The 27,871-nt window shown below is 37.4% G+C and overlaps 2 protein-coding genes across 3 annotated transcripts in view; one reads left to right on the plus strand and one right to left on the minus strand.

The window, feature by feature from the left end:
- Positions 1-727: 727 nt before the first annotated feature.
- On the plus strand, positions 728-19,422 carry LOC126972039 (PX domain-containing protein kinase-like protein). Its single transcript, XM_050818604.1, has 11 exons — positions 728-940; positions 1,015-1,203; positions 2,093-2,189; positions 2,827-2,933; positions 5,463-5,579; positions 8,410-8,653; positions 10,629-10,871; positions 11,380-11,600; positions 14,030-14,110; positions 16,193-16,289; positions 18,326-19,422. The coding sequence occupies exons 1-11, from the start codon at positions 839-841 to the stop codon at positions 18,442-18,444; spliced, it is 1,617 nt and encodes a 538-aa protein (XP_050674561.1). The 5' UTR covers positions 728-838; the 3' UTR covers positions 18,445-19,422.
- Positions 19,423-26,620: 7,198 nt separating this feature from the next.
- The window catches only part of LOC126972036 (uncharacterized), a 44,492-nt gene continuing 43,241 nt past the window's right edge, over positions 26,621-27,871 (minus strand). For both annotated transcript variants that reach the window (XM_050818601.1, XM_050818600.1), the window contains one exon: positions 26,621-27,468. In XM_050818601.1, coding sequence (XP_050674558.1) covers positions 27,404-27,468 — 65 coding nt within the window. In that variant the 3' untranslated portion in view covers positions 26,621-27,403. The remainder of the gene's footprint in view (positions 27,469-27,871) is intronic.

Raw genomic sequence — 27,871 nt, forward strand, 5'->3', positions numbered from 1 at the left:
AATGGGGCTACTTATACCCAAAAGTTCTTGAAGCTATTTCTGCCAATGAATCCGTCGAGCATTCCAACGTATCCGTCGAGCTTTCCAACGTGGATATAATATTGCACTGTGTTCTTAGTACACTTGTACACTCGTAGTGATCGTTTCTACTTCATGACAAACATATTATCTACTAGGCTCCGTAAAATTGCTAAATCTTTTAAAGTGGATTGTGTTGTATATTATAATTAACTCCCAAATGAAATTAAAATGTTACCTATTAAAAAATTTAAATGTATCGTAAAAAATAAATTAACATCTAAGGCGTATTATAGTGTGAAAGATTATTTGAATGATAAAGATAGTTGGAATTAATGTTTTAAATTTTGTTAATGAATATTGTTATACTCATTTGAATGCTATTGTTACTTTTGTACTTCATCCTGACTTGCACTAAATAACTTATAAAGTTTTACAGTGAATAAAGATTTTTTGACTTTGACTTATTAAGCATTGTAAATTTAGTTATGTGCATTGTTTTGTTTCAATAAATTTTTATGTTATTATCAATACTAGGTAATGTAACTTTCTATATTTTTTTCTAGAGGATGTATTGATGGTATTGTGTAATGACAACAACGATTGGAATGAAAGAATGAAATCGGATCATTTTATCTATCAAGTGATGACACTTGACAGAATACAGATTACTTGAGAAATGACATAAGTCATATGCTACAATACTTGGTTGTGGACTGTGGTTACCTGATTTTTATGAACAATATTTATTTGTGTTTGGAAAGATACATGTTATTAGTTTTATTCAAATCAATGGTTCTTTACTTTATATGCAGCTGTAATGGCTATATTCGAAAAATCACTTCACTCCAGAATTGTTAAGGATGACACTGATAAGTTATTATGTGTATTAGAAAATGCCCTAAGTATAAGTAAACACATTGTACGTGTTTTTAAATTGTTCTCTTTCTGAACAACATTATGATCTTGGCTATTGTTGATTTCGGTACATTTTAGGAATATGTGTTACGAGTGCAACGAGGTCCATGTAAAGATAATAAATGGTCAGTGTCGCGGCGATATAGTGACTTTGCTGCGCTCCATACTTGTCTTCAGCAGGCAAATATTGATCTTCCCCTGCCGCCTAAGAAGTTGTTAGGGAACATGCAGCCTTCGTTTGTGGCTGAACGACAAATAGCCTTGCAGGTAATTATATAAAACCACATCAAATGGATTCATTGGGATCTGTTACCAGTAGAAGGCAGTGTATAATGTTTAACTTATATATTGAATATGTTAATGTTGCTTTTTAAGTAACTACATTGTGCATACAGAGGATTGTGAGTGTGAGAGTTTGGAATAGTGAAAGGATTTAGAAAAGAATTGCAGAAAGCTAAGACTGGTGTATATTACAAATAGAGTTATTATTTATACATTATTTATTTAGAGCCTTGGAAACAACTAATAAGACCATCAGCTCAACCCAAAATATAATAAAATAATATTTAACTCATTTTTTAATATACTTGATTACTAGTAAAACCTCTATCTATTACTTATTGATAAATAATTGATTGCTTATAGTCTTTTAACAAAGTCAAAAATGAGTTAGAAATACAAAATCTGCTTTAGAGGAAAAACTTAATATGAAATTATAACATAAACTTTTTAATAAATTTGGTCAAATAACTATCCTTTGTGTAACATTGGACTGAAGGTAAGTGATCACTGCAGCCCATACTCTCAACACCAGGGGAATCACAAGAGTTTTCCAACCTTATAAAGTGTCAAGAAAACATACATATAAATTTGAAAACTTAAAACATATGGTATGTGACAGGAGAGGATTGAACCGGAGGCCTCAGCGGTGAGAGTCAACGGTTCAACCTATTGCACCTCCCACACTTAGTTACATTTAAATATTAAAACAATTTTTATATTTATAGTATTATTTGTAAGCTGCTCTAAACTTAGCAGATTTTTATTTCTGTGTTTAAATAATACTTATGTTAAATGTTTAAAAGAAAAAGTAACTAAGTAATTAAGTAACATTAGTGTTTTCCCACAATACATTTATATTTATTATCAATTCCAGAGGTACATAGATGAAGTATTAAGGCACCATATACTATCATTATCATTACCAGTGAGGTGCTTTTTGGATCCCAGTAACTATTCAATGGATATTGTAGGTAAGTTTGAAATATTATATCAAGAATGAAATCTACATGAAAAATATTACAAATGTAAAAAAAAATTGCCCTACACTGTCTATCTTACCAGTGGGAGGCACCTTTGCACAGAATGCTGGCTGGATTATGAGTACCACAACAGCACCTATTTCTGCCATGAAGCAGTAATGTATAAGCATTACTGTGTTTCATTCTGAAGGGTACCATAGCTAGTGAAATTACTGGGCAAATGAGACTTAACATTGTATGTCTTAAGGTGACAAGCACAATTGTGCTGCTCAGACTTTTTGTATTTTTCAAGAATCCTGAATGGCACTGCATTGTAATGGGCAGGGTGTATCAATTACCATCAGCTGAACATCCTGCTCATTGCTTCCCTTACTGTCATAAATTAAAAAATTGTGCAAATTAAAAAAAGTGTTGTTTTGGTCAATGATAATAGTTAATGTAAAAAAAATAAAACACCAGTAATTTTTAAGTTGGCAGCACTGAACTTAATTATCTTTGGTACGGTAATGTGAGTTTGTAACCAAGTGACTTGCTGAAATAAATAAAATACAAAATTAATTTAAAGTTGTTTTCTCCTAGTTGGTTAGGGCTGAAACCCTGCAAAAGTTAATGAGTTCATTTGTTCCAGAACAGTCACTTCAAATTGTATCAATAGCATTGAGGGGTGACGGGCAGTATGAACTGAAAGGACCTTTACCAAATATTGGCTGGAGAATACATAAAAGCTATTTTTCAGTATGTATTTTAGCTATCTATCACAAACACCTTTTTTCCTAATTTTTGAGAGAAGACTTGATGACCAAAAGTGGTGTCTGTTTATGTTAAAAAAAGACGTGTGGCACTCGGGGACTGCCGCGCTAAATGCTATTGCATAGCATTTTTAGCTTATGCAATTCTAATTATTTATTTATTTTATTTATGCAGTATTTTTTTTTGATAAAATTAATTTTAAAAAAAGCAAACGGGAAGCAAGTAAAATTTAACTTGCAAGATTTGATTACAGACAGACAATGGGTCAGGTGAAACTAAATAAAGATGCTTGTCATAATAATAAAAATAAAAAAAACATGGTAAAAAAAAGAAATTAAAAAAAATCAAGATGTACCCCAGGCTCGAATCTGGGACCTTCTGCACAAAAAGCATACGTAATAACCGCTGTTCCACGGCAACTGTAATGACCGTGCCGAAATATCTATATACATCTAGTAAGTAAGTGTTAGGTTATTTTCGTTACGGAATTTCTGGATTCGGTCTCCACACTCAAGGCCCGCGATAGAAGCTATGCAATAGCTTAAAAAAACTTCACCATATGTATGATTTAATGTATGTGACTTAGCGCAATAGGCAGTTGTGGGAAAAAGCAATAGACTTAATCAAATATTGTGTTACCGTACTTTTGATTGTTGATTTAGTAATTCCTCACCATGATAATTAAAATAACAATGTACCTAATGCAAGCAATATACTACGCAGTTCTCACTATTGATTTGTCCCATTTTATTGTAATTTCTTATTAGGTAGTATACTAATAGGTACACAGTGCTAAATATTTGTGGTTGCATGCATATGCCGTTATTTGATGACAAATTTTTTTGGTTTTATATGTTGCGGCAATCTGTTGTTTCAAACAATAACCTACTGTTTTGGCTGCATATATCTCCTCAAAGAGTCATTGTCGGTACCCGATATTTATGTAAATTTACTTTGCTTCAAACTCTCCACTTATTAATGATATCTTATACTGAGATTTGTGATGTCATGTCTCTTAAGCCTGGTGAACTGGATACCACCCTTTCCGCTCAAAGACTTGGCTATCTCGTTGACATGGGTTGTTAGTTTGTCCTGGTATTTCAGTCTAGTTTGGGTTATTTCTTGACTGACAGTTTTAATGCCAAGGTCTAGGTACATGTATAATAACAATTGACTAACATTAATGTTTTTTTTATTCTATTCTATCAACTTAACTGAACAATATACAAATTCAAATAGTTTTAGTAATAATATTAGGTAGTAGTATCTAGTATATTAGTAATGACATCAAAAAGAATTCGAAAGGAATCAATTTTGAGAAAATAAATGCCTTTTTATGCCTTATCGCGCATTGTTAATGTGTAAGTTGTAACAGTACAAAAATGTTATACCCATAAATCAGTTTCAATAAAATCTGTATGTTCCTTCCAGTTTCAGTATTCTACCACATATTCTTGCTCGAATTGTCGGGGACCCAGTGCTCTGTGAACGGTTGGATCACTTGGTGTTGCGTAGAGATGTCGCTTCATTGTGTGTCTTCTACCGCATTTATCACGGCGAGTGTTCCGAAGAGCTGTTTGACCTAATTCCTGCCGCCGAATTCCACCATCGCACGACACGCCACAAGTTAGGATATCATCCCCACCATCTGGATGTGTGGCGGTCCTCCACAGTGCGGTTTTCAAGGAGCTTTCTTCCTCGTACTACAAAGCTGTGGAATGAGCTTCCTTATGCGGTGTTTCCGCGACGATGCGACATGGGCACCTTCAAAAAAAGCGCATACTCCTTCCTTAAAGGCCGGCAACGCTCCTGTGATTCCTCTGGTGTTGCAAGAGATTGTGGGCGGCGGTGATTACTTGACACCAGGTGACCCGTACGCTCGTTTGTCCTCCTATTACATAAAAAAAAATCTACCACAACCATATATTGGTAATGGCTCTATAATAAGTAGTAACTTGGACATTTTTATAGGACCTAAGTTAGGGTTCTAAACAAAACAATTTCAATGGCCAAACTAATGAATTCCAAACAGAATAAGTTTCATGCTGGCCATTCATAATTTTGAATTAGAAGTATAGCTCTTAGATTAATTTAAAATATCTGGATGACCAAGCCTTGCTCGGATTTTTAAGAATGTATAAAAATTAAAAAAAAAGAAAAACTAATAGATATCGGAATTAGAACCGGGGTCTCCTGCTTTCTGGATCACCCAATGACCCATCTGTGCTATTATAGTCTTGTATATAGTGGCGAAATTTACCTTTGTATTCTAATGTTATTGTAGCAGTTTCTCATTAAAACACGGCTAAAACTACATTTGAAACCTAGCTACATCAATTTCTTGTCCCCGAAACTACCTGTATACTAAATTTCATTAAAACCATTGAAGCCATTTCCGAGATTCAGATTATATATATACAAGAATTGGTCGTTTAAAGGTATAAGATATACTCAGCCACATAGAACAAATTATTACCTAAGAAGTATCTTATGATATCAATGTTATGTTTTCAGGTGATTGACTCCATTAGTAAAGAGAATTGTTTATTGGAATGGCAAAGTTATGGACCAGATAAGTATTTGCATGACAAAGACTTGCAGATAGCCTTAAAGAGTCTACAAAGTATATCAGTAGGTATATTTTATATTCAGTTTTTAAAGAATGATTTCTAAATTGTCATCTACAGTCGCGAGCAAAAGTTTAAAATCACTTACTTGTAATGGGTTCAGCGCGTTCTTATTATTATTATCATAAAAATGGCACCATTTTAAAGGTTCAGCTCTTAACTTTATACTGGTAACAAATTCATTAAAATCAAGCCAGTATTTAAGAAGCTATCCCGGATTAAGTGAAGGACTAATGATGTAAGTGATTCCAAACTTTTGCTCGCGACTGTATACTGTATATATATACTTTGGGTGTTGACCATATTGGTTGTGCATTGGCCTTTATAAAATGCATTGCAAGTGAAAGTATTGGTAATTATATGGTAGATTTACACATTTGCTGCTAGTAGGCCGAAAATTTTAACATCCGTACCAACCTCTAATAATCTATCTCTAATATATAAAATTCTCATGTCATGGTGTTAAACTTTGAACTCCTCAGAAACGATTTGACCGATTCTCATGAAATTTTGAGTGCATATTGGGTAGGTCCTAGAATCGGACAACATCTATTTTTCATCCCCCTAAATGTTATGGGTGGTCCAAACTATGTTTTTTTTAATTTTTTGGACATTTTTTTTAAATTTGTTTGATTATGAGTCAGCATTTTTAACATTATAAAATAATATGAAATGCCAAATAAGTAAATATTTTTTATTTTTAAATTGCCAATGGACATGAACATTTTGACGCGTATGCAGCATGCCAACAATGACGTCATAGTTCATCAACATACTAAAAGCAGAGATATTGTGGTAGAAAACACACATTTGTCGCCATTCCTTTGCTTCAAATAACTCTGAACGTGGCTTTTCATATATTTGAACATTCCAGAAGTTATTGAACACTTTGAGAATAATTCCTTGAGAAAAAAAACAAGCCTTTGAGGCAAGTTTGTTTTTTTTTTTATGAAAATAAGGGACGAGACGAGCAGGACATTCAGCTGATGGGAATTGATGCGCCCTACCCATTACAATGCAGTGCCGCTCAGGATTCTTGAAAAACCCCAAAAATCTGAGTGGCACTACAATTGCGCTCGTCACCTTTAGACATAAGATGTTAAGTCTCGTTTGCCCAGTAATTTCACTAGCTACGGCGCCCTACATACCGAAACAAAATAATGTTTACACATTACTGCTTCACGGCAAAAATAGGCGCCATTGTGGTACCCATATAGATTATGCCGGCTTCCAGTGCAAAGGAGCCAATGGAAAATTTGTATATTTCACTTTAGCATTTCATAAAATGTAAGTAGGTACTGAATCTCTTAATCTTTGCGTTTAGCTTGACACCAATTGCAAAATGTTGTTTTAATAATCTTACTTGAGTACCTAACACACAAATAAAATTTTAAAACAAAATTTTATAAACGATGTGGTACTCGAACCCACGAACGTTCCGTGCGAGTGCTCTTCCAACGGAGCTAACGGCTCGAGTGACATATTCTCATAAAATCTTGTATGCTTTGTTCAACTCTCAAGTTGTGGCTTCATCTACAGAATCTACTTTACAGTTGATAACCTTGCTCCACCCCAGTATTTGCATATTAGGAAATGCATACAAGATTTATCAACGATAAGTCACTCGAACGGCTAGCTCCGTAGGAAGTGCACTCGCACGGAACGCGAGAGGTTGTGGGTTCGAATCCCGCATCGTTCTTAAAATTTTGTTTTCAAATTTTATTTGTGTATTAATCCTAGAAGTGAAGGTTACTTTTAAAATATAACTAATTACCTTTTTTGAACATAGATTTGTTTTTTATTTATTTATTCGTATTCAACCCAAGCGAAGCTTAGATACTGGTATGAGTACGTAATCTAATTGTCCTCGACCTTCATTTTGACAAATGAAGGTCGAGGACAATCAACCCACGTCTTCCGTTGTATTTATTTATAACTGATATGTTAGTTAATTTTTAGTTCAACCGCTCCATCGTGAATTAAATTACAATTACTTGCATTAACATGTTACTAAGTATTCAACACTCGATACGAGTTAGGGATGTTCAAGTTTAGATCATACTCTATTCTGTCGTGTAGCAGTAATGTGTAAACATTACTGTGTTTCGGTCTGAAGGGTGCCGTAGCTAGCGAAATTACTGGGCAAATGAGACTTAACATCTTATGTCTCAAGCTGACGAGCGCAATTATAGTGCCACTCAGAATTTTTGCTGCTCCAGGAAGTCTGCGAACACCCCACGAATGTTCTGAACTTCTGGAAAGAGCTGGGCTGGTTGGAGTAACTGGCCAATACTGCACGCAAAATGGACCCACACTAGAGGTTTAATTGCGGAAACAGGAGCCTCTACACCATACCACCATAAAGGCAGACAACGCATCTCTTGAAGCATGCTTTATATCAAAACATGGTGGTCTAGCAGCGCAGCAGTGTAATAATAGAATTATCATTGTTTTAATACTTCATATATTTTACCTGAATATTTTTCTTACAAAGTGTTTATGGTAAAAGCCGGATAGTTGATCATTAAGCTTTTGTGATGTTAATTAACAATGATTTATTGAATATAATATTGTATTGTAATGGCAACACAGTGTTGGTTGTGAAGGAAATGTATGAGGTTATACACACTCTTACATACACATGTAGTTGTTTGAGATATACAAATTTTATTTCGAATAAAAATATTTGAATATGTTTTGATACCCCACATTTACTCTATACAAAAATCTGTATCAGGTATATATATACACATGGCTGCTTTAAAAAAACGCGCACACCTCATATATATTGCAAAGTTGACTATTTGAAATAAATTATTAATTAATTGTTTCAGCATCCATATATAGACGACATATTGGCAGTACATGCATTAGAAACGGGGGCTTATGTTATCAGACGAATACATGAAAACGGGACAATAAGAGATCTGTTATATGACACAGATTACAAGAAGAGTTATCTCGCCAAGTATGGCAACCCGAAAATAAGAAAACCGTTCACAATGGGACAGATCGCGCTTTACGGATATCAAATACTACACGCATTGAAATTTTTACATGAGAAAGGGTTGCCGCATGGTACGTATTTAACTTAGATAATTTATGTGTCTAGAAAGGGTCTCTTGCTGTTAGACAACCGATAAAAAGAGGCAAGGAATATTAGTTTACTGTGCGTGACAAGCTACGTCTTACACTCGCGATTTGTATGACACGTATGTACGTACGTACGTACGTGTGTATGTTCTAAATTATATTTTTTTTCGACGTTTTCTTAGCTGTCATAGTCTATCAAGCCTGTATAGCCGAGTGGTTAGCGATCCTACCTACTAAGCTAGAGGTCCCGTGTTCGAATCTTTGTCTCCTCCACCACTGTTACTGAGTCACTTCTTCTGGAAAATGTTAAAGAATGCCAACAAACTTTCAATTTTAGTTTTGTTAGCCCTGGAGAAATAATTAAAACTTTTAAGTCTCTCGACATGAAAAATACTGCTGATATATGGGGCATTTCTGTTAAAATAATAAGTTCAATAATTGATGTCATAGCACCATATCTTGCTTGCTTGTCTTTAATAATTGTATTAGTCGTGGCGTGTTTCCTGACCTTCTGAAACATAGTAAAATTACACCAATATTTAAGTCGGGTTGCTCTTCTGACCCGAATAACTATCGTCCTGTGTCGGTTTTGCCGACCCTTAGTAAAATTTTTGAAAAAATAATTTTAAGCCAAATGCTAACTTACTTTAACTCTCATAAGTTACTTCATTTGAAACAATTTGGCTTTACTAGGGGACTTTCAACAACGGATGCAGGTGTTGAGCTGATCAATAATATTTTTGATGCCTGGGAGGAATCGCAGAATGCACTTGGCATCTTCTGTGATTTATCTAAGGCTTTTGATTGTGTTCAACATTCAACGCTGGTCAGGAAGCTATACCACTATGGCATAAAAGGAACTGCGCTCGATCTTCTTACTTCATATTTAAACAATAGAATTCAGAGGGTCGATGTGAATGACAAGAGATCTCCTGGGACTCCTCTCAGTATGGGGGTACCACAAGGGTCTAGTCTTGGACCGTTCCTCTTCCTTATCTATAAATGATCTTCCTAATCTTATAGAGAAAAAACATAAGGTAGTATTGTTTGCGGACGACACTTCTCTGATTTTCAAAGTGAAAAGAAACCAAGCTATGTATGACGAAGTGAACGATATTTTATGTGACATCGTGTACTGGTTTAGCGCTAATAACCTATTGTTAAATAGCAAGAAAACTAAGTACATTAAATTTACCGTACCAAATGTGAAGCGCTGTTTGTGTCAAAATTGCTCGCATTCTGCCTATACTCCGAAGTCAAACGAATATAAACAATTTTTTATGTTTTTAAAGTGATAACCCTCACTTCTAGGATTTAGGATACCTACACAAATTAAATTTGAAAACAAAATTTTATGAACGATGCGGGACTCGAACCCTCGACCTCAAATTAATATTTAAATAAGTTACCTGTACTGCCCACTCCTCCCTTAATGTCTTGTGTGCTAACAAATAACAGAGTAGTAGACGGTGGTCTCATCTCGCAGCAAAAAGGAGGTTACAAAAAGAGTTTTAGCTTACTTTCGTGTTTAAAAACAAACTGTACGACTTTTGGATGATACTGTATTTTTTATGACAATAAGGAACGAGTCGAGTAGGACGTTCAGCTGAAACGCCCTGCCCATTACAATGCAGTGCCGCTCAAAACATAAAAAAATTTAGCGGGATTACTTGTGCTCGTCACGTTGAGAATTAAGATAAGTCTTATTTGCCCAGGAATTTCACTAGCTGTGCTTATTACACATTACTGCTTCACGGCAGAAAAAGGCGTTGTTGGTATCTATAATCTAGCCAGCATCCTGTGCAAAGCAAAGGAGCTTCCCACTGGTAATTCCCCCCTAGTCGCCTTTTACGACACCCTTGGGCCTGGGAATTCCATGTTATTTTTATGTCCCAAGAAAGCACAGAGCAAAAACAGATACATACTTTGCAATTTAGCGATGAATAACACAATTTGTCAGGTCACATCCATGCTGGGAACATCGCCATAGAAAACCAAAGAGTATTGTTGCTGGACATTGAGAACGTCCTGGTGGGCGTTCCTTGCGTATACCGACCATACCTGCTGGAGCTGAAGCGCACGCACACAGCGGAGGCTGTTGACGTGTACTGCTTCGGGCGGACTCTCTACGAGATGGCATACGCCGACACCTTAGAAACCTGTTCCTTAGACAGGTTTTCTGAGGGGGTCTCTAATGAGCTGGGTAAATATTATAATTTAGTGATTTCATGCGGCGAAGATATTATTTTATATGGGCGAATTGTTACTGGTAAAATTAACCAATTTTTTTATATGGAATAGGAGGACAAACGAGCATACGGGTCACCTGGTGTTAAGTGATCACCGCCGCCCACATTATCTTGCAACACCAGATGAATCACAAGAGCGTTGCCGGCCTTTAAGGAAGGTGTACGCGCTTTTTTTGAAGGTACCCATGTCGTATCGTCCCGGAAACACCGCACAAGGAAGCTCATTCCACAGCTTTGTAGTACGTGGATGAAAGCTCCTTGAAAACCGCACTGTGGAGGACCGCCACGCATCCAGATGTTGGGGATGATATCCTAACTTGTGGCGTGTCGTGCGAAGGTGGAATTCGGCGGCAGGACCATTATTTTCGGTATTCCTTAGTAGTTTTATTTAGTAAAATACAATCAGCATAGAAAAATCAGAAAGGACATATTTTTTTTAAAATTTACGTGATATTTTTCTAGAATCAGTCCTTCATTTGTGCTTGTCAAGTACATCATGCAAGCATGGTGGTACTACCATTGACGACTTGCTTCATCACCGTTTCTTCACGAGAGCCACTCTGAATGGCCTCACCCCGCACAGCGACGAGAGAGGACATCTTAAGATACCCCTTGGTGTCAAGGAGCAGATCCGGCAAGTGATCATAGGCACGGAGACGAGACTTAAAAATGATCAGAAATTGGTAAGTTAACACTTAACTAGTGTGTCATTTAAATTAAAAGAACCTTTAAAGGCCGGCAACGCTCCTGTGATTCCTCTGGTGTTGTAAGAGATTGTGGGCGGCGGTGATCACTTAACAACAGGTGACCCGTACGCTCGTTTGTCCTCCTATTCCATAAAAAAAAATACGCATTGTCCTAATAGAAAGCAATAACGCGACCATCGCGCGAATGAGTGATGCGACTATCGTACGAGTAGACATACGTATCAAACATATTGATCTAGAAGAATATAGATCTAGAGAATAAGATGTTTGATCTAGAATTGGTGTCTTACTAGGCCATAGCGCGATGCATTCGTGCGACTAAATTTTTTAAAATATATTCGTGCGATGAAACAAAATCAAATTACTGATGAATAGGTGTCCTAACTGAGGCTCGCGCGATGATCGCGTCGCGTCGATAGGGAACGGGGAGAGTGTGTCGAGCTGTGTCAAACCGTGTGTCGAGTTGTGTCAAACTGTATGTCGAGCGGTCATAAATCGTGATAGACTTCTTTAATTTCTAACAGTGTTTTACTTTTTTTTTTAATTTTAATCTTTAAAGATTTAAATTTTTGATTTGAATTTGAAAGATTTCATTCAAATATAAAACAGTCACAGACAATTATCATTTTTCACTGGGAACATATCGGGTCAGCTTGCCCTTTTGCAGAGGCCTCAGTTACTTATGTGCTGTTTTATTTTGTTAGTTTTTTTATTAACTAATCAAGTTTATTTAAAGTGTTTATACTAGTGGGAGGCTCCTTTGCACAGGGTGCCGGCTAGATTATGGGTACCACAACGGCGCCTATTTTTGCCGTGAAGCAGTAATGTGTAAAAATTATTGTGTTTCGGTCAGAAGGGCGCCGTAGCTAGTGAAATTACTGGGCAAATGAGACATAACATCTTATGTCTCAAGGAGACGAGCGCAATTGTTGTGCCACTCAGGATTTTGCGATTTTTAAAAAATCCTGACACTGCTTTTAATTGGCAGGGCGTATCAATTACAATCAGCTGAACGTCATGCTCGTCTTGTCCCTTATCGTCATAAAATCCTTAAACCATAAACCAGTAGTTGCAGAAATCTTTTTGTGTGCGCACGCGCAGTTTTTCTGTTCTTATATAATATAGTATTGGGAATAATAAGCGAAAAAGAATTTAGAATTCGAACATTTGAAAGGTAAATAAAATCTACACGACCGACGGCAAACACTCCCATCCATAATCATAAGATCTTTGTAACCTTAAACCAAACTTTATTAAACAATATGTTATGTTTTTAAAGTGATAACCCTCATTTCTAGGATTAATACACAAATAAAATTTGAAAAACAAAATTTTATGAACGGGATTCGAACCCACGACCTCCGGCATTACATATTGTTTAGATTTACAAGAGCGACATCTCAAGTCAACTTCCTAATATGCAAATATTGGGGTTGAGCAGGTTATCAACTGTAAAGTAGATCCTGTAGATGAAGCCATAACCTGAGAGTTGGACAAAGCAAACATAATTATATATAGCGGTACTCGAACGGTTAGCTCAGTTGGTTAGAGCACCGGCACGGAACGCCGGAGGTCGTGGGTTCGAATCCCGCATCGTTCATAAAATTTTGTTTTTCAAGCACTGGCTTGAAAAACAAAATGAACAGGAACACTGGTTCCTATATGAATTATAAATGATAAGTTTTACGAAGAAATGACTAAACATTTTTATCAAAACATCGAAAGTAAAATTTTAAAACATACAATGAAAATAATATGTTTTGAAATATTTATAATATTGATTTTTCTATATTCTTTAATGCTATCCATGCGCTTGATGCTTGCTGCACAGAAATTTTATATTCGGTTCCAATTAAGTTAGCTTTGATGTCAAGTCTCCGCGTTGTTTTATATCAAGTCGATTTTTTTTATCATTAAGTCACTTACAGCACTAAATTCACATTCAGCTAAATATGAAAATGGAAATGGTGGTTAAAGTTTTCTTGCACATTCTTGGAATTTGCCTTTTTTTGTTAAATTTGTCACCGATATCTTACATTGCATTTAAATAGCCTAAAAGCGAAAGGGTTAAAGTCGTGTCGAGTTCATTTTTTAATTGGCCCCCTTATCTATCAAATTGCCCCCTTGTGTAGCGTGGGCCCCACGCAGAGAAACACTGGTTTACGGCCCTTTTCAATAACGTATCTCTAGACTCTCTCTACATTGCTGTCACCGTTTAATGACAAGATCTTATCTATCCATAGTTATGTCCAATATTGTTATAGTCCAATGCTTTATGTCGATACGTTATTGAAATGTAAGTAAGCGTAAAAGGATAGATTTGTCTACCTCTAGTAAACTAAGGATAGATGGGTTATTGAAATCGGCCGTAAGTTGGTCTTAACTTAACCGTTAGGTGTTGACAGGTGCGGAATGCGAGAAGAGAAATAAGAATACAAGAGATACTAGGCTCTGACGAGGAGATGAAGAAGCAGAGAAGGAAATTGGTAAGGCTTGCATATTATATGTAGTTATAGTTCATTGTGTGTCTTCTACCGCATTTATCACGGGGAGTGTTCAGAAGAGCGGTTTAACCTGATTTCTGCAGCCGAATTCCACCTTCGCACGACACGCCACAAGTTAGGATATCTTCCCCACCATCTGGAGGTGTGGCGGTCCTCCACAGTGCGGTTTTCAAGGAGCTTTCTTCCACGCACTACAAAGCTGTAAAATGAGCTTCCTTGTGCGGTGTTTCCGGGACGATACGACATGGTTACCTTCAAAAAAAGCGCGTACACCTTCCTTAAAGGCCGGCAACGCTCTTGTGATTCATCTGGTGTTGCAGGAGAATGTGGGCGGCGGTGCTCACTTAATACCAGGTGACCCGGTAGCTCGTTTGTCCTCCTATTACATAAAAAAAAAAATTGGATGCGCTCAAAACTAGCTCCTTCAGCGTTCCCTAATCCCTACAGTTGTTACATTATCTTTATTATATTGGAGAAACATCAAGATGAAATTGTTGGGCACATAACCCAATATTTCTTTTTATATATCAGGAAGCTATGCCACTATGGTATAAGAGGATCTGCACTCGATCTTCTGATCTCATATTTAAATAATAGGATTCAGAGGGTCGAGGTCGAGGTCGAGGTCGACAAAAAAATTTGTATTATAAATTTTGTAAACTGATTAGTAATTTAAAGGTTCTCCCTATTTTTGGTAAAAGAAAATATTAGATTACGCGGGGCTACTTAGACACTCCAGTTTAAGGCATGAGAGTTATGCTGTGCGCACTCCAAAAGAAAATATACTCAATTTGAAACTTATCTATGAAAAACCGCATGTGTTCGGGGCAGTGAATGTGTTAAGTACCTAAATTTATATATTATTTAACCAAATAAATTGTCCTATTTTTTTGTAGATTATACTAAGCTGGAGTGTAAAAACAATATCAAAACAATTTGGTATGTTTAATTACACAAATAAAATTTGAAAACAAAATATTATGAACGATGCGGGACTCGAACCCGCGACCTCTCGCGTTCCGTGCGAGCGCTCATTACACTTGAGCTCAGTTTCAAATTTTATTTGTGCAAAACAATATTAATTAAAAATGCTTATTATTTTTGTACGTGACTGTACACGTGACCACACAGCTATCGCTGAGGCGCCATCTCTACGAGCGAGAGAACCGCAGCGATATTATCGTCGTGCCACGTATTGGTATTGGTAAAGGGCTCCTGTTTCCCCAATTAGACCGCTTAGTTGAGTCCATTTTGCGTGCAGTGTTGGCCAGTCATTCCAACCAGCCCAGCTCCTTCCAGAAGTTCAGAACACTCCTGGGGTGTTCGCAGACTTCCTGGAGCGATCTTGTATTTACTAGGGCGTTTTTGCCCGTTTGTTGGCCACCCCAGTAGATTCCAGGATTACATGGGTGACCGTTTCATCTTCGTCGTGCCACGTATTTCTGTATAGTCTCTATGAACGCGTGTCCACATGGCAATGTAATCGCGGCGATGCGGCGAGTGACTAAGTGCGCCCGTAACGTCGTATCGCCGCGGTGTCGTCGCTACTGGTCGCGCGCCCTCTCTCTCAGCGAACACAACACATTGTCAACGAAATGCGGCGATTCCGTGGCGAGTCGATGACGATACGCTGGCGGAATAATCTCTCGTTCGTTTACCCGACGATAGAAGCCACCTTCGCACGACACGCCATAAGTTAGGATTCCATCCCCACCATCTGGATGTGTGGCGGACTCCACAGTGCGGTTTTCAAGGAGCTTTTCCCTCGTACTACGAAGCTGTGGAATGAGCTTCCTTGTGCGGTGTTTCCGGGACGATACGACATGGGTACCTTCAAAAAAAGCGCGTTCATCTTCCTTAAAGGCCGGCAACGCTCTTGTGATTCCTCTGGTGTTGCAAGAGAAAGTGGGCGGCGGTGATCAGTTAACACCCGTACGCTCGTTTGTCCTCCTATTCCATAAAAAAAAAGCGCGAAGTCGTCGCGTTTTTCTCGCTCGTGACATCGCCTGAGAGATCTTTTTTTGAGATGCGAACTATAAGGTGTGTAATATTATTGGTCCGCAGCGGAAACGCGAGAGCGTGTGGCGCTCCATGTCCTCCCTAGCGGAGACCGTGCGCTCTCACTCCAGTGTGCCTTCTACTCCTACGCCGCTCGAGCGATGTAAGTTATCACTTGTTATACACATACACTTACTACTTGCTTCACAATCTTATTAAACCATCTAAATTTTACCAGTGGGAGGCTCTTTTCCACCGGATGTCGGCTAGATTATGGGTATCAAAACGGCGCTTATTTCTACCGTGGAGCAGTAATGTGTAAGCATTATTGTGTTTCGGTCTGAAGGGTGCCGTAGCTAGTGTAATTACTGGGCAAATGAGACTTGACAACTTATGTCTCAAGGTGACGAGCGTAGTTGTAGTGCCGCTCAAAATTTTTGGGTTCTTTAATAATCCTGAGTGGAACTACATTGCAATGGGCAGGGCGTATCAATTACAAGCAACTGAGCGTCCTCGTCTCATTCCTTATTTTCATAAAAAAACTACTCTGCTTGCTTTGTATGCAATGCTTTTTTTTCCACTGTCCACTATAAATAAGCAAAATCGGGCCTAGTTACAAATATTTAAGAGTGCGAATTCGATTTTGAACTGTTCGGCAAATGGTGGTGCGCAAGAATATAATATAAAGTTTTTATAATAACTGTGTAAAATAAATGGGTTCATAAAGTTGACTGCATAAAATATATTTAATTCGCAATACCTGTAGTTAAATAAAACTAATATATTAGTTATGTTTATATTCAAAGACTGGTAAAAATGTTAAAGTGAACCGATTGTGTATTTTTTAATATAATATATTACGGCCAATATTGAGATTCAGATTTTGAAAATAGAACGCAATATCTCAGTTTCCCTAATTAAATGACCAGCCAGCATTATTTGAACAAATAGCACTGTGATAATCTATCAACTATACCGTAAAGAGGTTTAATGTTTAGGAAGTTGTTATTGTTTGTATAATCGGGCACATAAATGACTAATTATACTTACATGTAAGGGATATGGAATCTTGCTTAGACTCGTTGGAAAATAAATTCATAATTTGGTTAACTAGGGAATGTCCCTAATTAGTTGACCACGACTGTATATAACGGTCAATAACGTAGCCAACGTTATAGGACTCTGTAGTGCACTTTGAGACTGTGTGTTCCACTGGAGAAACGCATAAAAAAACATAGCACATGACAATGGTCGTATTCGGTCTACTCTTTAAAATAGTGTCATTAAATTTTTCATTTTTACTCTGTAGTGCATTAAATCAAGATTTAAACTCTAAAATCGTTATAATTATCGAATAATCTGCTCACATCATTGCGATATAAGCTCTGGAAAAAACTGAAAAACATGAAGTTTTCGTCGCGAATATAATACGCGCTCTTATTTTAATTATGTGTCGTAAATAGATTATTTATTTATTAAATCCGGATCTTGTTCGATTACGATTTTAATGCAGTGTTTTCATAGATGGTTGTTGGATGTTATGTCGTGCCGTGCCGGAGGTTATTGCGATGACATCGGTTTATGAAAACCTGGATAACTTGATGAACTTCCATCGACTCATAGCCATATTACACTAATACCGTCTTCAAATTTAACTAACATGTTTTCAGCTTAAAAAATAACAAATATATCTGCATTACAACTTCTATTAAATTTATATTCATTATATTATTGTTTAGTATTTTCTTTGATTAAGCGAGAGACACACTTAAATAAAACACTTTTTAAAAGATTAAAACGCGCGTAATTTTGACGGTACTTTGATGTTAGTTTTTGCGTAGAAATAACATTTTTACTATAATCTTAGCTAACCCGACGTTTCGTAACCTTTTCAGAGCACGTTTTCAGGGGGACTTCGCTTGGCAGAAGTCGAGATAGCTATAGTTGTCATTATGAAGTTTAGCGCCAAGTTTGAAGTTTGTTGCCTCGGAGGTTGTGTTTGTTGTAGACAGATGGTTTTTGGAAAATATTATTGACAGTGTCAGTGCTCTGCCAACTTATGCCAAAACACAGTAATAGTTACACGCGTGTTAATTTTTTGAAAAAGGTTTTTATATTAATGTTATCAAGTTTTTTTTCTCATATTTTATGTTTCTCTCATAACAAAGCCTGTTATAATACTATTATATTTGTTTATAGGTGCGAGCGAGGCATCCCCCCAGCCCGCCAGTAACGTCACTAGTGCGGGGCGGGGCGCGCTGCTGCACGCAATATGCTCTTTCGATAAAAGTAGGCTCGCACGGATCGAGTCACGATGACGGAACAACACTATTACCTATTGTTATTACTTGAAGCTGATTTAAGTGGAATCGATTTTTTAATGCAACTGTGTTATATTTTGATTATTCTCCTATTTTTGTAACCTTGCCAACAGGAAGAAGACCAAAATAGGTGATTGGTTTGTTTTAAGATCGACTAAGGCCGACTGTGATAATTCTTCGTTGATTGAACTTCACTGTTATTCGATCATTAACTGTAACACCCAAATAAATTTTGTGTTATTTACCGGTTTGAATTGTGTCGGTAAATATAAGGGGCGCATATATTTTATTTTATTCTGGCTTCTCATATAATATAAGCTAACGAATTAAAGAGAAATAATATGTATGAGAGTAAATGAGAAGCAGATCTTATGTGTTGTCCACATAAGATCTGCTTCTCATTAAGGTGACGGCTTAAGAGTGACGAGCACAGTGAGCAGTGAACGGGGTTGTTTCGTAGTGGTTTACAAAATATACTATCAGTTATTATCATATACCTTCCGTCACTTAAAAAATCTGTGAATCCCAAATTTACAAGGTCATTTGTCTAGTACAAAACTAAATTTTACATTAAAAAAAAACTATACAAGTTGGTCATTGTAAAGTCGCGTAGATTTATTTGTATGTTCGCTTATTTTCATGATTTAAATCGTATATAAATCCATCATTGTGTACAAATCGTTGAAGAACTGTATTTGATTATAATGATTGAGGGTTATTTTTGTGCGTGACTGTACACATGCGAAATCACAGTGCTGTTTTTACAAAGTGCTAATTATACAAAAGATCTTTAAAATATAATATTATTTCTGTTAGTTTAAGTTGAAGTGATATTTTGACTGGTCCTTTGTTTATGATAAATTTTTCTTTTAAATCATTTTATAAGCTTTAAACAACAGTGTTAAGGACGTAAATTATTGAATATTATAGTTTTGTTGTACATTATAAGAAATTATTCTAATATATCTGATTAAATAAATTGTTTTTTCTTTTTCTTTGCATACCTATACCCTCATAGTTTTTTTTTAATAAATAGAAACGTAATGATCCACCATGGTTATATATTATATTATATATTATCGAGGAGAAGTGGATCAGTGTATTCTAATATATATTAGAATACACCACTATATATATATATATATATATATGTATGACGAGAGACTTAAAATTTAGGAGTATTCCTTCCGTCGGGTAGAGGCGAGCTTATAACGGATTTTACGATATTTCTCCCGCAAAGGGACTAAACAATTATAAAAACTCCAAATGTATAAAACGTAACGTAAACGTAAAATATGCTAATGATAAGCGTAGAAATAACTTGCTTGTTTAATGACGTCATCCTTGTAAAAAGCTAACCAAATGATGAAGCTATCCAAACAAAAAGAAAAATATTAAAAAAAAGATTTTTAAATAAAAAAATCTAAATGTGTGCTGGGTACGAAATGAAACTTCAACGGACAAAGTTTTAAAACAGATATTTCAAAGTTTCCTATCAATATTTTAAAACAAATATTTCGAAGAAATGTATTTAAAAAATATTTTCATACAAATATACCGTAAAATGTTGTTTAAAAAATATAAAAAAAAAAATACAGTGAACAATTTAAATAAAATATTATAAATTTCTATTCTAATATATAATATTTCCAAAATAAAAAAAAAACATTCAATAAAATTTTGTTTAATAATGTTTCTATTAAAAGTCTACTTTCAAAATTTTTTTTTTAAATATAATGTGATAAAAACCTTGGTCTGGGATGTGGGGTTCGAACCTGTAGGTCTACTCGCAAAATCGACAACGATATATTCTGAACGATACGATAATAACACGAATACATCGCACTCTAACTAATGTTCGTATTCCATATCGTTTATCGTAAAAACATCGTAACCATAGATTAATATTTTGATTTTTTTACGATGTTAGAGTGAATGAATTATGCGCAAACTATGTATAATCTATGCTATGTCGCTGCTAAGTGTCAAAAGTCAAAACATAGCTTAGGCGCTTAGAACCATGCCAGACTCTGCACCACCAATTTGGTATCATTTATACATAATGTAAATGTTAAAAAAATATGTAATGAATATGACCATTTAAAATTGAATAAATAATACAAAATTTGCGGATAATAAAATGTAAAAAAAAAGTAACACAACCCTTCTCGTCGACTTCCTATTTCTCAGGCGGCCATTTGCATTATTTCTACGCATAAACGATTAACAAAATGACTTAGTAGTAAAAAAATCCTGTTCACATATAAATCACATATAATTATTTCAATAATATTTATTCAGTATGTATATTGTATGGCAAATAATACAACTTGAAACGATAATAGCATCGCCAGCCTAGAAGGTGTCGTGGAGATTATCGTAAAAGTGACGTTTGATTATTTGTGAAATTCGAATATTCGTCTCTGACATTTTCAACTAAGAGTAGGGTTAGGACCGATAGTATTGATTAATGTTTCGTTCGTTCAATCATCGTTTCGACATTGATTGCGATGTAACTAAGAGTAGGATTCGACACGACTAATGCCACGATTTATCGAATATCGATTTAAGAAGTAGGCCCCCTGCTCTTAATCTTAACTTAAATCTTTTTTTTTTATGGAATAGGAGGACAAACGAGCGTACGGGTCACCTGTTGTTAAGTGATCACCGCCGCCCACACTCTTCTTGCAACACCAGAGGAATCACAGGAGCGTTGCCGGCCTTTAAGGAAGGTGTACGCGCCCTTTTTTGAAGGTACCCATGTCGTATCGTCCCGGAAACACCGCACAAGGAAGTTCATTCCACAGCTTTGTAGTAGGTGGAAGAAAGCTCCTTGTAAACCGCACTGTGGAGGACCGCCACACATCAAGATGGTGAGGATGATATCCTAACTTGTGGCGTGTCGTGCGAAGGTGGAATTCGGCGGCAGGAATTAGGTAAAACAGCTCTTCGGAACACTCCCCGTGATAAATGCGGTAGAAGACACAATGAAGCGACGTCTCTACGCAACGCCAAGTGATCCAGCCGATCACAGAGTACTGGGTCCCCGACAATTCGAGCTGCTCTGCGTTGCACGCGGTCAAATGGATCGAGCTGATACTGGGGTGCGCCAGACCAGCGATGACAGCAATACTCCATGTGTGGCCGGACCTGCGCTTTGTACAGCGCTAGAATGTGGGCCGGCTTGAAGTATTGCCGTGCTATATTAATGACGCCCAGTTTCTTTGAAGCCAATTTGGCTTTGCCCTCCAGATGGCCACGGAATTGGCAATCGCTCGAGATTTCGAGACCCAGTATTCCGATACTAGGCGAGGCTTTTAGGGAAGTGTTGTCGAAGAGCGGTGATGCGACAAATGGGGTTTTTTTAGTGGTAAACGCGCAAACTTGAGTCTTCTGGGGGTTAAATTGGACAAGGTTCAATTTACCCCATTCCGCGACCTTCTCAAGAGAGGACTCGATAGAAGACACAAGTTTCTCCCGGCACTGGTCGACGATTTCCCGAGAGAGACGTGCATGGCCCGTGTATACGGCATCACCAGTGCTGTCATCTGCATAGCAATGAATGTTGGAGGTGTCAAACATATCATTGATATGCAGAAGAAACAGCGTAGGAGATAGCACACAGCCTTGGGGCACTCCAGCATTCACGGGCTTCGGGTTCGAGCAATGTCCGTCGACAACGACCTGTATGCTGCGCCCAGTGAGGAAGCTAGAGGTCCACTTGCACAAGCTCTCGGGAAGCCCAAATGATGGAAGTTTAGAGAGGAGCGCCTTGTGCCATACACGATCAAAGGCCTTCGCTATATCCAGGCTAACTGCCAGGCCTTCCCCCTTGGTTTCAATAGCCGCAGCCCATCTATGTGTTAGGTATACCAGAAGATCACCTGCCGACCGACCATGGCGAAACCCGTATTGTCGGTCGTTGATCAACTGGTGACCCTCTAGGTATACCAAGAACTGACGGCTAATTATGCTCTCCGTGATTTTGGAGAGCAGGGAAGTAATAGCAATAGGCCTGTAGTTTGCCAGATCCGAACTGTCTCCTTTTTTTTGGATCGGATGGACAAGGGCTGACTTCCATGAGTCAGGGACTACGCCTTTGGAATAAGAGTGCCGGAATAAACGTGTTAGCACCGCCGTCAACTCAGGGGCACACGTTCTAAGCACGATTGGAGAAATGCGATCCGGCCCGCTCGACTTCCTGACGTCCAACGAAAACAGAGCTCGCCTAACAGTTTTCTGTCTGAACTGTACTTCAGGCATAGAGCTCTGACACCGCGGGATGGTCGGCGGTGTTTTTCCGTTGTCGTCAAGAGTCGAGTTGGAGGCGAAAAGAGCGCACAGGAGATCGGCTTTCTCTTTTGCCGTATGGGCCAGGGTGTCATTCCTCATGTGCAACGGCGGCATGGACGGCTGGCTGTAGTTACCAAGAGCAGCTTTCGACAACGACCAGAACTTGCGTGTTCCGGTCGGGTAACTGGAAAGCTGCTCGCCGATTTTGACGACGTGTTTTGACTTTGCACGGGCGATTTGCCGCTTAAAAAATCTGGAAGCACGGTTGTATTTCCTCTTAAAAACTATGCAGTTCGGATCCTTTGTGCCCAGCGCCGCAACCCAAGTTCGATACGCCTGTTTTTTGCAGTTAGATGCTGCTTTAATTGACGCATCGAACCAGGGCTGTGATCTGCCACCGATCGGTACTACAGAGCTTGGTATAAAAATATCCATGCCCTGTAGTATCACATCGGCTACTGCAACGGCGCAAGCACTAGGATCATCCGAAGGGAAACAAACCCTGCTCCAAGGGTAGGATGCAAAAAAGGAACGCATCCTATCCCAATCTGCTGACTTGTAGTGCCAAACGCGGCGGGTCGCTGGTGGTCTGCGACGTGGGCGTCGGATAGGCACTACACTCCTGACTAGGCAATGGTCGGACGTTCCGAGAGGGGCGTCGACAATGACCTGGTAACCGTCGGGATGTGTAGTCAGCAGAAGATCTAATAAGGACGGCATGTGGCTATCCACATCCGGGAGCCGCGTTGGCGACTCAACCAATTGGGACAGATCGTACGCCAATGCAAAATTATGCATAGATCGCCCTGCGTAGTCTGTGGTACGTGATCCAAGCCATTGTGCCCGTTGAAATCACCCAAGACTACGATTTCAGCGGAGGGGATCTGTGCAAGCACGTCGTCAATTGCCGCTTGAACGCAGCCCATGAGATGATCGGTTTCTGCGTTACCACTATGGGACCTGTAGACACACGCATAGATGCGGACGCGGTCCTCTAAATCTACGCGGAGCCAGAGAGTGGACAGGTCCCTACCCTCAAAATTGCCGAGACGGCGACAGCTGATATCCTCCCTAACGTACACACATACCCCGGCATGAGGCAAAAAAATGGCCTCCGGCACGTCAGACCGCGCGGCCAAATGATTTGAAAGCAGTAGATGAAATTAATGATACAACTTCACCCATACTACAATCGGCCGCGGTGTGCTTGTAATGCGACACGCGATAGATGGGCGAAAAAATTTGAGGCGATGTACTTAAGGTTTCACTTTAAAAAAAAGGTCACTTAAATATGTTGAGGATAGTGATAAACAAAGCATGATTTTTTACTAGTGGTGTTTAGAAATAAGCTACATTTGATGCAATGATGGGCCTACCACTTCATATTGGACACAGCTCGATGGAAACCGAAGGACATACAACTTCAATTGCAAACTGAGACTAAGCCATAATAGGGGTTGAAGTATAAAATTTCCGTTTTGGCGTACTGGTTGTTTTGGAGGTAAATAAAATTTCTTTCAGAGTGAAACTTTTACTCAACTGACAGCTCAAACATTGGATTGTTCGATTTTCAATTGTGTTTTCGTTCGGTTATAAAAGTGAAGATTGATACATTAAAACTAGCTATCAGTTAGGTTTTGAATACGAGTTCCGGCGTGGAACTTATGCAGCATAAACAGCTCGCATTATCAATTCTGTAATTGGTGATGACACGCCTCATGAAGGCACCTTGCGTTTTTAGTTTAATCACTAAGACACTTCGGCTTAAAAATGAACCCCGAGGAAGACCAGACCGCCAGGGTTAATAAATATTGAATGCGATGGTAGAGACCGATTCGCATCAGGCTGTCAAGGAATTAGCAGCATGGTTTCATGTCATATTTGAATCAAATCTGACTTTTTTTTATTGCATTGTGACACGTGATGAAAAGTGTATTCAAGACGCAATTCTTAAAGCGAAGTTGTCTTCGAGTGTGTGTGGCGGTCACTTCATCGTGTTATTTACAATAGCTTCTTCAGATTTGGTATAGAAATAACAGCAGATGTCTATCGTAATGAACTTCGAATAATGATCGCGGAGTTCTCCGATATCCTTACTTGTCAGACCTGACCACAAGTGGCTTTTAAACATTTTACTTATTTTTGTATGAAAATCTTAATGCTCTTCACAGAATACACCTACTTACAAAGTTTCAACAGTATAGTTCTTATACTTTCGGAAAAAAGTGGCTGCGACAGACAGGGACAGACTTGCCATTCGCTACGGGATCCTAAAAAAGGGCAAATTTCAGATAAACTATGAGTGCAAGAAGTTGATTAGACTAAAAAGTAGCAGAAAAGAGACTGCTTAGAGGTGAAAAAGGGAAGAAGTATCTTGAATACGAGAGCTACAGGTACCTACTGAATATGTTTCTGGACTGGCCTTTTGTAATACAATTATGTAAAAAAATGGTAGCTGTACAGACTGCCGATAGAAATGAAAACTTTGGACTGTTACTGTCATAATGTTTAAAAACAGATAATTATTAATTTCAATTTATTTTCATAATATATTACCTAACCAAACAAAACATAATATTTAAAAAATGAACAGTAGGTACACATCGAACTTCTCACTAAATCCATTTCCATCCATCAAATTCACATAATATATGTATAAGCAGAGATACTGCTGTAAGCATATCGGTGACGCGACTCACGAGATTTCGCCCATCCATAAAGTGTCAACTACATAAATATTTATATTTTTTATTATTATTTATTTATCGCGTGCGCCAGTCAAGAGCATGTCGGTGACGCGAACCCATAAGATTTTTCCGTACCAAAAAGTGTCCAACGCGGGTAAAGAAGTTTTCACTTAAAAATTTCGTATTTGAAAATGGAACACTCCAACAGCAGTTCACAGTTAAGTTGATTAATGGTTTTTTATGATGTTCGCTGTGGCTTGTCAACAAGAAAATTGCCTGAAGCTTCAACGAGCATTTCGTAATGAAACTCCATCTCTATGAACCTATTCCTCTTTCAGACATAAATGTGATCATCTCTGTGACGTTTTTCGTCAGGTTCGACAGGCAACTTCTGTTACTAAAAGTAATATTGATACCACTTACTTATTACTGATTGAATTTAATAAAAAGTTACCTGTCAGCAAATTAGTCGGTACAGTATCTATGAGTCTAGTGTAAAAGACAGTATACACCTGAATTTCGCAACTTTTGCACTCGAAGGACACTACATGATTTAACGGAAGAATGTGTTAATTTATATAACTTCACAGAGATACAGTTTTTAATTTCTTTTGTGGGTTAAGTATCATGTTATTTTCGCCTATAACTGATCCCATTTTCGCCCATAACGTAACATGATTTTAGTACCTATATTTATCTTTTTCAAATAAATTAAAATCAGAAAAGACTGCCTATACAATATGTATAGTGGTGGTGTAAAATTATACAAATATACTAGCGGACCCGACACGTTGTCCTGTACACACGTCTTTAATTTAAAAAATCGGTCAAGTCCTTAGGAATCGTTCACTAACATACACATAATGACTGAATTGAGAATCTAAACCAATCTTAAATTCACTGGAACACAGAAAAAAATCATCAAAATTGGTCCAGCCGTTTAGGACGAGTTCACTGTCAACACACGCACAGAAGAATTATATATATATTATAAAGATAACGGCGAACAATTGGCTGTATAACATACTGTCACCAATACGATGCCTGGGTATATTACCTCTAATCTGAAAGAAAAAGCCCATCCGCGGAACGGGCCTTTTGAAGATTTGCAGTTTAATTGGTCTTATGTCCCAATGACACTTCAGTTGAGAATGACTTGTAAAAAATATTTAAATGGTTGATGGGTTTTATTCATATTTAGTTAAAATCTTCGATTTTTTTCATAAAGATTTAATTCAATTTACATAAAGCATTAGAATTAAACAAACATTGACATTTATTCAATAATATTCGAAATGATAATGAATACTCAAAACAAAATAGTTGCTGCCTGCTGCTATATACCATCCGTGCACTCAGGATCATCGCGTGTTATAGATACGACCCACGGTGGCTCAAAGGATACTGTCAGTGCGAAAAACACACATTTCTTTTCTCTGCCGGCACTGATTGACACTCTTAAGTATTAAATTTAAAAATAATAATCACACGTCCATAAAATATTCACAATACTCTACCTATCTGATAGAGAAAATATTTGTTGGAATAATATTATTTCGTCTACATTATTACTTCCATAATATAATGTATACCTTACTTTAATACTACTACGTACAATTAATATAATATGTACTAATCACCTTAACTAAATAAAATATAAAGCAATAAAAATAATATGACGCTTATTTAGCACAATAAATCCAGTTGCTTACAGCTCTAACATAAGACTCAATCAGTCGTTAACAATTCAAATAAACAAAAAATAAATGTATCACAATAAAAAAAAATCTTATAGATAGATAGAATCAAAATTTTAATATTTAATAATCGCTAAACATTGTTCAATAGTAGTTCAACCTATTATATATTATAATGAATTGTGGCCCACCAAAGAACAGAGATCAATAGTAAAGGTTGCGGGAAGGAACAGTTAACCAACTAGGGTGACCATATATCTGACATTATAATATTGAACACTACTCTAATTCAATAATATCATCTAAATCCTCCAAGTTGAAATCTTTTAGTGTAAGTGGTGGTTCTGAAACAAAAAAAAAATAAGAATACTTTGTAATAAATATTGCATATAATGATCCTAAAAATCATTAACTTTCGGTTTCACTTTCTAGATGGGTTATTGTCAAACAGAAATGTCCGAGAACCGAAGCGGAGACGTCAAACGACAAAGTTACCGAAAAGTGTCTCGCATTCGTTCTCTGACGTCGTGCATACAAAGCCAGCTAATACAACTATCTCGCTCACGGATCGCTTCGCGCGCTCGCTTTTGGTTCGTCCTGGCGTGACACGCCTTTCGGTTTTCTATGTGATTAGATCCAAACGATACACTTAGATTAAGGATTGGTCTTAGCTGCGCTCTAACTAGATACCGCACACTACCTAAGAACAATAGCTTTTTTATTACGGCAACTATTAGATGGTTGTGT

The sequence above is a fragment of the Leptidea sinapis genome, chromosome 25 (assembly GCF_905404315.1).
Source record: "Leptidea sinapis chromosome 25, ilLepSina1.1, whole genome shotgun sequence".
NCBI lineage: Eukaryota > Metazoa > Arthropoda > Insecta > Lepidoptera > Pieridae > Leptidea > Leptidea sinapis.